The sequence below is a fragment of the Cyprinodon variegatus genome, unplaced genomic scaffold (assembly GCF_000732505.1).
Source record: "Cyprinodon variegatus isolate N-32 unplaced genomic scaffold, C_variegatus-1.0 Scaffold24, whole genome shotgun sequence".
In the NCBI taxonomy this organism is placed as follows: domain Eukaryota; kingdom Metazoa; phylum Chordata; class Actinopteri; order Cyprinodontiformes; family Cyprinodontidae; genus Cyprinodon; species Cyprinodon variegatus.
The window spans coordinates 295,002-307,756 of NW_015150477.1; the positions used below are offsets into that span (position 1 = coordinate 295,002).

General features: G+C 36.6%; 1 protein-coding gene across 1 annotated transcript in view; it reads left to right on the forward strand.

The window, feature by feature from the left end:
- The window catches only part of LOC107097171 (protein phosphatase 1 regulatory subunit 1B-like), a 33,747-nt gene extending 23,583 nt beyond the window's left edge, over positions 1-10,164 (forward strand). Inside the window, exons 2-5 of the mRNA XM_015394208.1 lie at positions 736-816; positions 2,541-2,616; positions 3,706-3,840; positions 8,328-10,164. Of these exons, the coding sequence (XP_015249694.1) occupies positions 736-816; positions 2,541-2,616; positions 3,706-3,840; positions 8,328-8,473 (438 nt within the window). The 3' untranslated portion in view covers positions 8,474-10,164. The remainder of the gene's footprint in view (positions 1-735; positions 817-2,540; positions 2,617-3,705; positions 3,841-8,327) is intronic.
- The last annotated feature ends 2,591 nt before the right edge of the window (positions 10,165-12,755 follow it).

A 12,755-nucleotide genomic window follows, 5' to 3' on the forward strand; every position in this document is an offset into this window, starting at 1 on the left:
ATTTGATCAGTACTTTTAAATAATCAATTGATTAACTGATTGATTATAAAATTACTTTAGATTCTTCTTAAGAGTTTAACTGCTACCCAGTGAATTTCTCATTTGATCTGTTTGTAGATATTTCCATAGTAGTTCTGGGTTGATCTGTTCTAAAGATGTAACACATTGATTTGTATAATTTTATTAAAAATTGAGAGTTAAAGTTAAAGATACCAAAGTTAAAGTTAAAGTGATTACACCTTATCTTTTAACGCGTTTTTAAGGCTGGCTTCTGGTTCTTCAGGCCCATGCATTGCTGTTGTGTATGAAGACAGATAACTAGCTTTTATAAAGGCTTTAGCAGAAGAATGCAAAGATCCTTTTTTTGTTTTTATAGTTTTTCATTAGAGTGTCAAATGGCAAAAAAAATAACGTAAATTCTGTAAGAGCTATAAAGTTGAATTATTAGTTTAACTTTTAAACCAAGTTTCCCTATTGGATCACTGAGATTCGAATGAATATTTTGCTTCGCTCTTTGCGGTTTTCTCTTCTTTTAAAGCTTGTCACTTTATTATTCATTGGCCAACTCTGCTAATGAAGTCAGAGCACCCAGTGTGTCCTCAACTGGCATGAGGTGTCAACACTGTCAACATTTTTTCTTCATTAAATTAATATACCAGGTTATTAATAATACATCATCAGCTACTTTGACTATTCATTTATTCATGGCTGCCCTTCATGTTTGTGTGTTTACAGATTAGACGCAGGAGACCCACACCTGCCACACTCTTCAGAGTAGCCGACCAATCCCCTGAGGACGATCAGTCTGCTCATCAGGTAAAGGAGAATTCTCCACCTTAGCTTTACTCTAGAGGGTTTTTTAGATCATCATCTATCCTTTACTTTTCCCCTTCCTTGTCAGTCAGATGATGCTGTGAACCTTTTGTTATATAACCCTGCTTATCCATACTGCATGATTATGATCAAAAACCCAAGATGTGATGTCATTATGTATGTCAGTAAATGTAATTTAAACTTTACAGACAATTCTGGACTTATAAACATTCTTTTTGAAATAAAAATGGAAAAGAAAAGGAAACAAAAAAAAAAGAATGCACAAGACTGAAAATTTATTTTCACAAACTTTGTTTTAGAAGACCTTTTTAAGAGTAGATATTAGAATACAGAAATTACATAGCGCTGCAAGGGCGTCACAGGTTTTTATCGACTGACTTTCATGGGGGAAAGTCCGGTTTGTGATTGGTGTAGCGATGAGTAATGATTTGTGCAGTCAGTCAACCAACTGTATGATTTAAAGGCGAGAAAAAGAATCAGAAATAATTTCAGATGAGAAGAGGAAGAAGGAAAGATATTTATATACTTATTAGTAATTTAAGGCATTTGTTTGCAGAGACACTATGTTTGTATGGGACGAATTTGCTGATAGACTTTATGTGAAGTATTGATTTAACACCTCCGGTTTTCCCTCACTGCCATCATTATTAGAAAAAAATAAATAAAAATACAGCAGCGCAGCATATCAACATCTGTGATTTATGATTGGCTAAAGGGAGTTCAGATTCAGTTCATCCGGGCAGTTCTGTGAGGGAAATCAGTCTTCTCTCTATTTTTTTGTGGAGACTGAATACTCAGGTCATCACAGCACCCAGAACACTGCTGTGGGTGAAACTGAATTAGAATATTTTTCTATGTTTTTATTTTATAGTTTCTGGTCGTGGAGTTTGCTTTATTTTGGTCAAACAATAGATGTAAAGTCTTTTCAGTTTATCAGGTTAGACTTTCCAATAAACTGCCGGCGCCTTAAGAGCTGATGCAGCAGTCAGCATTCATTCTGCAAATATGTCTGACCAGCTTTAGCCTTAGGTTCTAGACTTGTCCTCTGAGGGTTGGTTGCTGTTGGTGTAGTTCATGGATGCTGTTTTTGGTAGAAAAAGTAAAAACTGAACATGAAAAGCTTTGAGGTGGTTCAGAGCCAAGTATCAGCTGAAGACACGCCATATCAGAGAGCTGAACAAATACACATTTGGTCCTTTGGGAGATTTGGGTTCTTCCCAAACTCCTTCTACTTGAGTCGTACACTGACCCTAACCTGAAAAATTAGTACACCTATTCAACATCCAGGCTTCCTCAATTTCAAATGTGAATCGCCTAATTACTAGCTGAAGGTCATTGCATTAAGATGCTAATAGGACTACGTCTCCAGAAAGTAGGGATAAAGCCATGAACGGAGGAGGCAGAATGTTCCCCAGGCGCTGCTCACTGCTCCCTAAGGGATGGGTTAAATGCAGGTGGGAAATTTCCTTGTAACTCACAATCGCAATGACGAATAGATGAGAATAATTGCAGGTTGCAGGTTGAAAAACTTAATTTAACTTTGCTTTACAAACTTGGAATATTTATTTTAACAAAAATCATTTGCTAAGCCAAAGACAAACTAAGGACACCCTCCCCCCTAGTAGCTAGGATTGGTTTAGGGGATGATTTTGGAGAAAGTGTAAAAAAAAAAATCTGGGTTAATCTTCTTATCCCTTTCTTTACAGTGGGTCGTGGGGGAGAATGGCGTGCTTAAACCAAAACGTGTGCATCAGTATGTCTATCAACCACCATCGCTCAAAGGTTTGTACAACAGCGGTAATTCTGCAGGTGTTGGTTGTGTAAGCTGTGATTTATCCTTATGTTTATTTCCTTCTCTGTTTTACCTTGCTTCACTGCAGGTTTTGTCCTCCTAGGTTTTCCGTTATCTTCAAAAATGATAATATTATGCATCACCAGATGGCTTTCCAACTTTCCAACTATTTCTTTGCACACACCATTACGACTTCCTGCAAGAACGTCCTTTTAAAATGTACTAAAAACATAGTTTGGGTTTGTGGGGGACAGGGAGATACTAGAGAAACAGATTAGAGTGTGACAGCTGTGAGTCACTGAGTGTGAGTCTAGGAAAGTCAGGATCATCCAGGATTACGGTCAGTTTTTTTTTGTTTTGATTTTTTTTTACAGCTGTGGCACAAACACACACTGATATTAAATCATGCATGGCCACAATCCATGCAGGATTTCATTATGTCTTTGCTAAATGTAAGAAAAAAATAAGTGTTTTTCAGCATTGCTTCGTCCAAGATGCTTTAAATATATGTCTTGGGGTGTGCAGAGTGATGATATAATAAGTCAGGAAGGCTCGCTCCTGCACCAGAAATCTGCCCTTCGTCAGCACAGTGAGGGACACAGAGAGCGAACTCAGGAACATTTCTTGTTATGTAACCTTTCACAGTTAAGTAAAAAAGTGACCTTATTGCTGTGATCTGCAGCTGAGGGTGTGAAAGAATGCTAGAAAGAGCAGCAAAGGTGACCTGCAGGAACAGTAAGGAGTAGGTGAGATCGTATCACTGGATAAATGAGAGAGAAATGAATTGGAAAGCATGCTACTGAGCATGACAAGAAGTAGAAATATCTAGAAGTAGTTTTATTAAACAGACCAAAAAAAGTGCATGAAAAAGATTTTAAAAATTCAGTGTGGAGTCTTGTTTCTTGGCTATCACTCTACCATTTCTGTGCCTGTGCTTTCCGCCTGCCTGGCTCATACTTAGAATCCACTGTGGGGCTACTAACTGTTGAAGCGTGGTAAAACCAAATCACCGTATCCCTTTGTCCCCTTGTCTGTGTCCATGTGTTTGTGTGGTGGTCTCCCTGCGTGTCTGTGTGTAGCCGTGCAGAAGATGGCTGAAGCCCAAATGTGGAAACTAGGTGTCTATTCTTTGGAAGACCCTTGTGAAGGAGACGAGGATAAGGACCACGGGGAGGGAGAGGAGGGAGATGAGGCATCTCCCACCAAACCTGCCGGTGAGAGGGATGGTCTTTGTCAAAGACCTGCAGACAGCATCCAGTCTATGACAAAGACGACTCTGTTTACTTTTTAAAGACAAAAATATGCCTAAATACACATTTTGCTGCTGGTATGTTTTTCATGTATTTAAATAACCTTAGAAGCCAAAAAGAAAGAAAAAAACCTTTAAAAATAACCATTGAAAATTTCAATATTTTTTTTTTTCATTTAACTTTAGACAGTAAACACTTAAAGAATACACCTTATTTTGTTTCTAAATGTTTATTTACATTCCCAGCTGTGCAAGGTCCCAAATATTTTTATTTCTTAGAAAATTAAAATTGAATAGAATTATTACATTAAAAAATCTTTTCTTTAAAGAAAAAAGTTAAATATTATTAAAATGATCAAGTTTGTATATTGTTGAGTCACCCTTTTAATAAATTAAAACATTAAGTCATTGTAAAGGGTCTTTTATCATTACACATCTGGATGATCTTTCTATAGGATTGTGAGGACATCTCTCAACAAACCTCTTACAGTGACCCCTTCAGATTTTCTGACTGATTTATCTCCTATCTTTGAATCAGTAATTTGAACCTTTAATTTTCCTCTTTTAAAGTTATTCCTATTTAACATTTTATCCAGTATCCAGCTGGACAAACAGAGCAGATCCATCTGAGGAAGTCTATGAGCATGATGCTGCCACCACATGCTTCACTTTGCTTATGGAGTTCTTTTTTTATACACATCTCGTGTTAGAAAAAAAAAAAAAAAAACCTTGGAATTGTGGGCTAAGATTGAAGTTTGGTTTATCGGACTTTAACTCATCCTTCCATTCCATTTTGGGATATTTGACCTAGATCTGGGTGTATTATTCAAAGGAAAGGTCAACCATGTTCTGATGAACACTACTGCTACTTATCTGTACAGATATGAAGGATAAGCAAGAATTAGTTGTCAAATTTGGACCCTGTAAACCAGTGATTCCCAACCGGGGGTATGCGTACCCCTAGTGATCCATGAGTGCATTGCACGGGGTACAGGAAAATATTTGATTTCTTAGGTAGTAAAATAAAATAGGACTTGAATTTATTTTGCTTTCTGAGGACCCAATTTTTTCTTATATTTTTGAGTTCACCTTCAGCTTTGACAAACATCAAAACCAAGTAGAGGAGCTCCAAAAAAGTTAAAAAAAAAAATCCACTGGACTTTGTTTTCAATTTTGAAGATGTTTTGCTTCCCATCCAGGAAGCTTTTTTAATTCAAAATGTCAGAATTAGCGTTGAGTTTGAGGCTTTATAGAGTGGACCAAAAAAATAAAGCCTTGTTTTGGCTTAGTAAAAGTAAAGAACAGCCTGGGTTTAGCTGTTTTTCTCACTGAGCTATCGAAGATCATCAAAGTAACTCGGGTGTCTTCATGAAAACAAAGTAAAACTAATTAAGTCAATCTGACTATAATTTTTGTTCTGTATTTTATTTCCAATTCTTTAGGTTTAAATTTGATTATAAGTGAGATACTCAGAGGAGCTCCAGTTTTATACATATACATATAATCATTTTATTTTGTATTTATTTTGATTCCTTACTAACTTCCAGGGAACATATTGATGTTTTTTATTTGAGATGGAAAGAATAAAATGCATAAGAATTAAAAGCTCAAAAGAGTAAAAGAGTTTTTATTTCATAATCAGTTACTGTATGTTCCACTTTTGGACAATTATCAATAATATTGACCGAGAGGGAACTCATGGTAAGAAAACATGCCCAAAGCGGTACACAAGTCAAAAAAGGTTGGAAAACACTGCTGCAAATAGGAAAAACAAATCTGGTAAATAATACTATGTGGCTGACAAGCCCCCCCATTTGTATTTTACTGTATTTTTTCCTTCTTTCCAGCCTTCCTCCGTCTCGTTATAACTCTACCATATATTTCCTGCATTATTGAGTTATAAAATGACATTTGAACTCAAGGTTTAATCTCAAATTAAAACTGAAGTTTTATTTCAGTTATATCCACAATATTTTCTTCCTGTATTTCATTAACTCCATTTAAACCTGTCTTGACTAGTCACTAATTGAGATCTTGACCAGTCAAAGTTTAGCTTTATAAACCCTCTTTTATTTGCCCTCTAAGCTTTGTAGTTAAAGCGACATGTGAACCGCACCAATAGAGGAAGCCATCCTTGGAAGCAGAAAGGATAATCTTCACAGCAGGTCATGATCAGGCCTTGTTTTCTAAAATTAAATCTTTTAAACTGGCACAAAATAATACATATTTGATCTCTGAATATGGAGCCTGAGTTTACAGAGGCCTTTTTTTTTAATTGGACCTTGAACCTTTTTTTTTATATATATTTGGTTTGCTTTAGAATGAAAAATTCTATCTTTATAATCTTGGTTACATCAGAGCTAGATAGTAACATTTCATTCTGAATTATTGCTCTGTCTGGATAACAGACTGTAAATCCCTCTGTGTTTTGAAAGCCTGCTCAGACATTAAAAAAGAAATCCTTCAATGATTGGGATTTTTTTTTTTACACAATCTATTAGTTTAGATTAAAACATTTTGGTGTGTTGTTAATTTAAAAACGGAAGCATTTCATTTAAACACAAATTTAAGGAAACAGTTGCTTTGATATATAAATATTAACAATCTGTAAGGTTTGGCCTTTATTCTGAAATTCAAACATCTCAGTTTCAGATGGGTCTTTTATAACCCTCATAATAAATTCAATTCAATTCAGTTTATTTATATAGTGCCAATTCACAACCCTTTTGATCATACAGTCAAATTGATTCAAAGTTTTCTATCTGAGGAAAACCAGTTGATTGCATCGACTCATTGACACGAATGCAATCCCTCACACTAAGCATGCTTATAGCGACAGTGGAGAGAAAAAACTCCCTTTTAACAGGAAGAAACCTCCAGCAGAACCAGGCTCAGTGTGAGCGGCCATCTGCTGAGGCCGACTGGGGTTCAAGGAGACAGAAGCAGAGATACAAAAAGCAGCTGTAAAAGCAGCCCCGTCAAGGAAACACACAGCCAGGCAGAACTCTGAGCCAGCTCCAATGTCAGAGGATGAAGAGAGCACATCCAGCCAGTAACAGTCAGAGAAACAGGACTACACTGGAAAAACAGGCCGATCTCCAACATCTATAAACAAAGGTGTTGATGACAGCAGCACAGCTGATATTTCTCTCCAGGATGAAGTCACAGCCAAAAAGAAACAGACCAGACAAAGCTACTATGAGAAAAAGCAGAGAGAGCAGAACGTTAGAGATTGAACTAACAGATTCTTCAGAGTGGAAGAATAGAGATACTACCAAGGTTATTTTTGTCCTTGGAGGGTAACCATCTTCAGCTGAGTAAACTAGTTAAAGCCTACAGAAGAAACTTAGTGCTAAACCATGCATAAACACAAACTTTTTCTTGCCTTCTTTTCAAACATTTAAAGACCACCTTCATCCAAACCCATAATGAGTGCAGATCATTTAATCTCCAGTACATCAACAGACTCAAACATTGAGCCCAAATGCTGTACATGTAAAACTAACGGAGAAGCATGAAATATGTGGAGTGTGGGAATATAGACTTTTAAAGGTTATAGGATTTGATATGGTCCTTGAAGTGCACCAAGAAGCTTTGAGGAGGGAGACTGTCTGGTTATGAAAGAAGAGCTTTTCTCTGAAGTAACCATTGAGAGAGAATCGAACACTGGATTATATGCAGTGTTTGATCTGCCTAAATAGACCGATATAAACAGCGATAACCAAATAATTTAGGCTGCATTGGTATGCAGACTCGGGTATTCTGACTCTAATTAGCTTTATTTTGCATAGAAAAAAGCAAAGAAACCAAGAGGTGGCTCTAAACGGGGCAAGATAATACTTTGTCATAACAGAGACTAAGTTTTCTTGCAAACTCAAAAGGCTTAGAAGCTACTTCAACTTTTACCAGAGTATTTTCAAACTACAGTATCTTTACTTCTACTTAAGTAACAAATTTGTGTACTTTTGACACACTGGTAATGTCTCTATCAGTGTTATATTGCTTTAATAGATGTGTGGTCCAAGGGGAGGTAGGGCCTCCTTCTTGATACAAAGAAAAGGGAGTCTGGTTAATTTGTCTGTGTTAAACTGCCATGCTTTTCATCCGTCCCACGATTTTGGATGAATTCCTGCATTTTGATCATTTAGTGGGTCATCAGAAGTATTGACTGACCCAGGGTCGCATCTAGAAACCTTCATTAGATGTATCAGTGCAAAGGGGAAAAAAGGATGGAAATCTGGGCTGTTCAATAAAACTTTACTAATACAGTGGACCGCTAAGGACAATCTTACACATGATTATGTCAGTTCAGTTAAGCCAAAAACGTTTGATAGTTTGTATTCAATTGCTTTTCCTATCTTAAGTAATCCATGGTAAACACTGGATAAATATAAAAGGAGAAGGAAAAAATAGATTTTACTTCACTTTTTGATTTTTGTCTTGTCTCCTCAGATCATCAAGAGACAGGCACCACTGAACAGTTCTCCAGTGTGAAAGAGACAACCAACGAGAAAGAGACAGAACAGGAAGAAGAAGAAGACGAGGCAGATGAAGAAAAGAAAGAAGACAAGATTGAAAACAGTCGGGCGTGTAACTGAAAGGGAGAGCGGAGAGGATATTTTGGAGGGATGATTTGAGGGGAAAGCTAGTGTTATTGTATGGTTTATAATCTAAGGAATTTGTAGACTTGGAGAAATTGGTGGAGTCTCGTTATTGGAGAGAATGATAGAAAATTCCATGTGCACGTGATGAAGCAAAGCTTTTCGTACTACTTACCCTCTAAAGGGTCTGCTGGATTCAAAGTGAAAAATGAGCAGGTGGGGAATGATCTACTGACAGAGCATTACGCTGACGCCACTTTGGCCCTGCTGACCCGTTTTTATAATGAGAGTGGATGGGCTAAGGTCAGTGTGACCAAAAACTCTGCAAGCGGAGGTCCTCCCTTTGCTGTTTATGCTTCAGCTCAGAGCTAAACATTATTTTAAAGAGGCTAAAAGGTTAAACAGATAAAAATTCTTGGGTATGATTTAAACTTTAAGAGCCTTTTTTATGACCCCCTGTAAAATGACTTGGAAGGTTTTAAACATGTGTGGCATGTGTTCTGCTTCATTTTGAAATCAAGGCCTGCATTGTTCCAACCAGCCCTTTGTGTGTGCTGCCATCTTGTGGTGAAAAAGTAGCTTGACTAGGCTTTAAAGTCCAACTTAGCTCATTCTTTATTCTAATTGAGTTGTATTCAATGATGTTTTATTCTTACTTCTAACTTTAGAGCTTTAATCTCTACACCTCTTTGGCTTCAGACACTGAATTTATTTGCAAAATGTGATTTCTTTCTTACGACCGACTTTATCAAGATTATAACAAACCCCTTATTGTAGAAGAATGCTGGCTTTTTTTGTTCTATTTTTTATTTCTAATTAAACTGAATCATTCTCTAAAGCGTGCTTTTACCTAACGATTATTGGTTCAATGAGCGTACGTGTTGTTTCCTAATGTCTTTAACTTTATAAGATTTAAAATTTAAGATTAAAGGGCAATTCTACCTCCTGTTGAAAAGAAGAAAATACATCTACTGCCTCCGCACTGTAGTTACAATATCATTCACAGAAAGAAAGTTTAATTTCTTGTTTTTTTTTTTAAATTCATTGATATCACAAAGGTTTTTGTACATAAACTGTTTTGTAATTTATCGTTTGGATGGCTCCCACATAATTTTATGCTGTAAGTGCTATTTTTCTAGTCTGAAGTGAAGTTTATGAGCTCAGCTGCCTGTTCTTAAACATGGGAATATGCAGCATCATGCATCTAAAACAATACGTCGTGCTTTTCTTTTTTCTTTGTTAATCACTTAAACAATCTCTGTACACAAATGTTATATTGCTATTTTACGTTAAAATTAGTCTAATTCAAACCTGATGTAACCGGTGGCTGTAATGCATGGGAGGTTTCCAGATGTACCATAGGGTGATCGCTATGTGCCGTTTGTTCCATCCGAGCTGCTGTTTGTATATAAGACTCTAGATCATTTTTTAGCCTCCAACAAAACTGACTGGACGAACAGTAAGTTGTATGTGCAATCAACTCTTTGTTCTTTGTCACCTTCTTACCCTTATTGGCCCTAAACAAAACAAAAGACAGTGTATGAGACGGTGTATAATCATATTTTGCTTTCGTTGTCCTTTTTCTCTCTTGTTTTCCATGCTCTAGTTTCTTAATGTGATGTGGTTGTCTTAAAGTCAGCAACTTTATGATATCAAAATAAAGATTTTTTTTCTTCTGCATACCTTGAGTCTGGATTTGTTGTGGGTTCCTTGCTTGGGTTGTCAGTTAGACAGGACTTTGTATGGAACTAAATTGGGGCCAAATGTTTTTTTATTTGAAAAAAGAAGTTTTTATTTAAAAAAAATAGAGATTGAAATTTATAACGGAATGTTCTGTATGAAACTAGAAAAACAAAATAAAGTTTTTTCCATATTAAATAAAATATTGATTTAATTCTGGAAGTATTTTAAAGAAAAAAAAAGGTTTTTATCTTTCACTTTTCCATATTTTGATATCTGAGGACTGTTTTTTTTCACAGCTCAGTTTTTATCTTTTCTGAATTAAGGGGATTTATTTACAGCTTCTGTGAGGTTTGCAGACAGAGGCAGACACCTTGTGGACCTAAAATGGCCAGTGAGGCATTTTAAAGCAGAGAGGCAAGGGTTCCACTCTCTTCAATTGCAGCAGAAAACACCCCCCCCAAAAAAATGACACACCCATATTTAAAAAACCCAGATTTCTAAAGCATCAACCTGTACCATCTCTAAGGGGTGGAAACTTTGACAACATTTACATTTTCCGTTTTGGAAGTAGTTGACTAAATTTTACCTCTAGAACAGAGGTCTTCAACGTTTTCCAGGCCAAGGATCCCAAAACTAATGGCAAGATGGAGCGGCGACCCCCTAATTATATATATTGCATGAAATTGTGTTAGATCAAACTGGTCCTATAATCACTTTATTACATATAGAGTAATGAAAAACGAAAGTATTTTCGTCCTGGGATTATTAAAGTATTTCTGATTCTGATTCCTCGTTGATGGGTCAGGTGCTTGAAAGAGCTCCTGTTTGTCGCTGAATGTGTGCATTGATGACTGAAAGACATCTTCTGCCTCCATATATCTGTCGGTAACAGTTTGGTGAATTCATGTTAATGGGTATTTAAAGACATTTCAGTTAGTGGGGAAAATTGAAAAAAAAAAAAAGTAGTCAATCAAAACTTTTGTGACCCCCATGCAGTACCTCTATTGACCCCCTAGGGGTCGCGTACCCCCTGTTGAAGACCTCTTCTCTAGAGTAAAAAAAAAAATAAAAATGTAAAAACAAAATTAACAATTAACTTAAACAAATTGAAGCTAAACAATTCTCTAAGTCCAAACAAAACCCAGAACATCTCCCCTCCCTTTGGGTTTCCTTTATGAGGCTGATTGGAAACACCAGGTCCCTGTGAGCACTGCTCATGGGGGCGCTGCCATGGCAACGCCTGACCAGGTGACCTCAAAGAAAAAGAGAGCAGTGAGAACAGAAAAGAAATATGTTACAACAATAAAGACAAAGACTTTGACCTTCCCCCAATAACTAAACATTTTTAAAATAAAAAAAATGCCTGTTTGCCACACCAATTAGTGAGGGGGTGAATCCCTCACAGCTCCATTTATTTTATTTTTTTTTCACTTTCAGATAAGCCTTTTTTTCAACTTCAAAGCTTGGCCCCAATTTTGCACAGGGGGTGTAGTTTCAAAGGAGAGAAGCGTAGAATCGTGACTGACAGTCCTTAAGAAGAAACAAGATGCTCTTTAGCTATGTTGCCTTCAGGAAACATAAGTACTGCGAAAACACTGTTCAAACTCTTAGAGGTATAGACAATTTTTTTAAATATTTGAATATAAATATTGATCAGTTTCACTGTTTTACTTTGTTGATTTAACATTTGGTAAAAAGGTTGAAAGTAAGGTTAGTTTTTTTTTATTAGTCTCATTTGTCATTTGAAGCAAAAACACAACTCATAAGCATTATCTTTTTAAATTATGGTGACATTTTAAATATCCAATTCAATTCAGTTTATTTATATAGCACCAATTCAGAGCACATGTCATCTCAAGGCAATTTACAGATACAATTCAACCAGATCATACAGTCAGATTGGTTCAAAGTTTCCTATTTAAGGAAAACCAGTTGATTGCATCAACTCATTTGCTCAAATGCAATCCCTCACACTAAGCATGTTTATAAGACAGTGGAGAGGAAAAACTCCCTTTTAACAGGAAGAAACCTCCAGCAAAACCAGGCTCAGTGTGAGCGGCCATCTGCCGAAGCAAACTGGGCTTCAAGGAGACAGAAGCAGAGATACAAAAAGCAACTGTCAACCAGCTCCACAGGCGGCCCCGTCCAGGAAACACACAGCCAGGCAGACGAGAGAAACATCTCGTCTCGAGAAACATCTATAAACAAAGGTGTTGATGCAGTAGCACAGCTGACATTTCTCCCCAGGATGGAGTCACAGCCAAACAGGAACAGACCAGATGAAGCTACTAAGCAACTAAAGCAGATAGAGCATAACGTTAGAGATTGAACTAACAAATACTGAAGAATGGGAGAATAGAGACAGAATGATGAAAAAGGGGTCCCTATGTCTTTTTATTTATTCGTTCATTTGATAGGGACAAGTATGTTTCATGCATCATGTCACACACTACAACATTTTAGCTAAGGCTAATTCTCAATGTCTGTCCCCAGTTAGGCTTTTACACAAACACAGTGACACAGTTACACAAGAACAACAGAGCAAATTACACATTAAAACATCACAGAAATAAAATCAGGTCAGTTAGGTTATTAA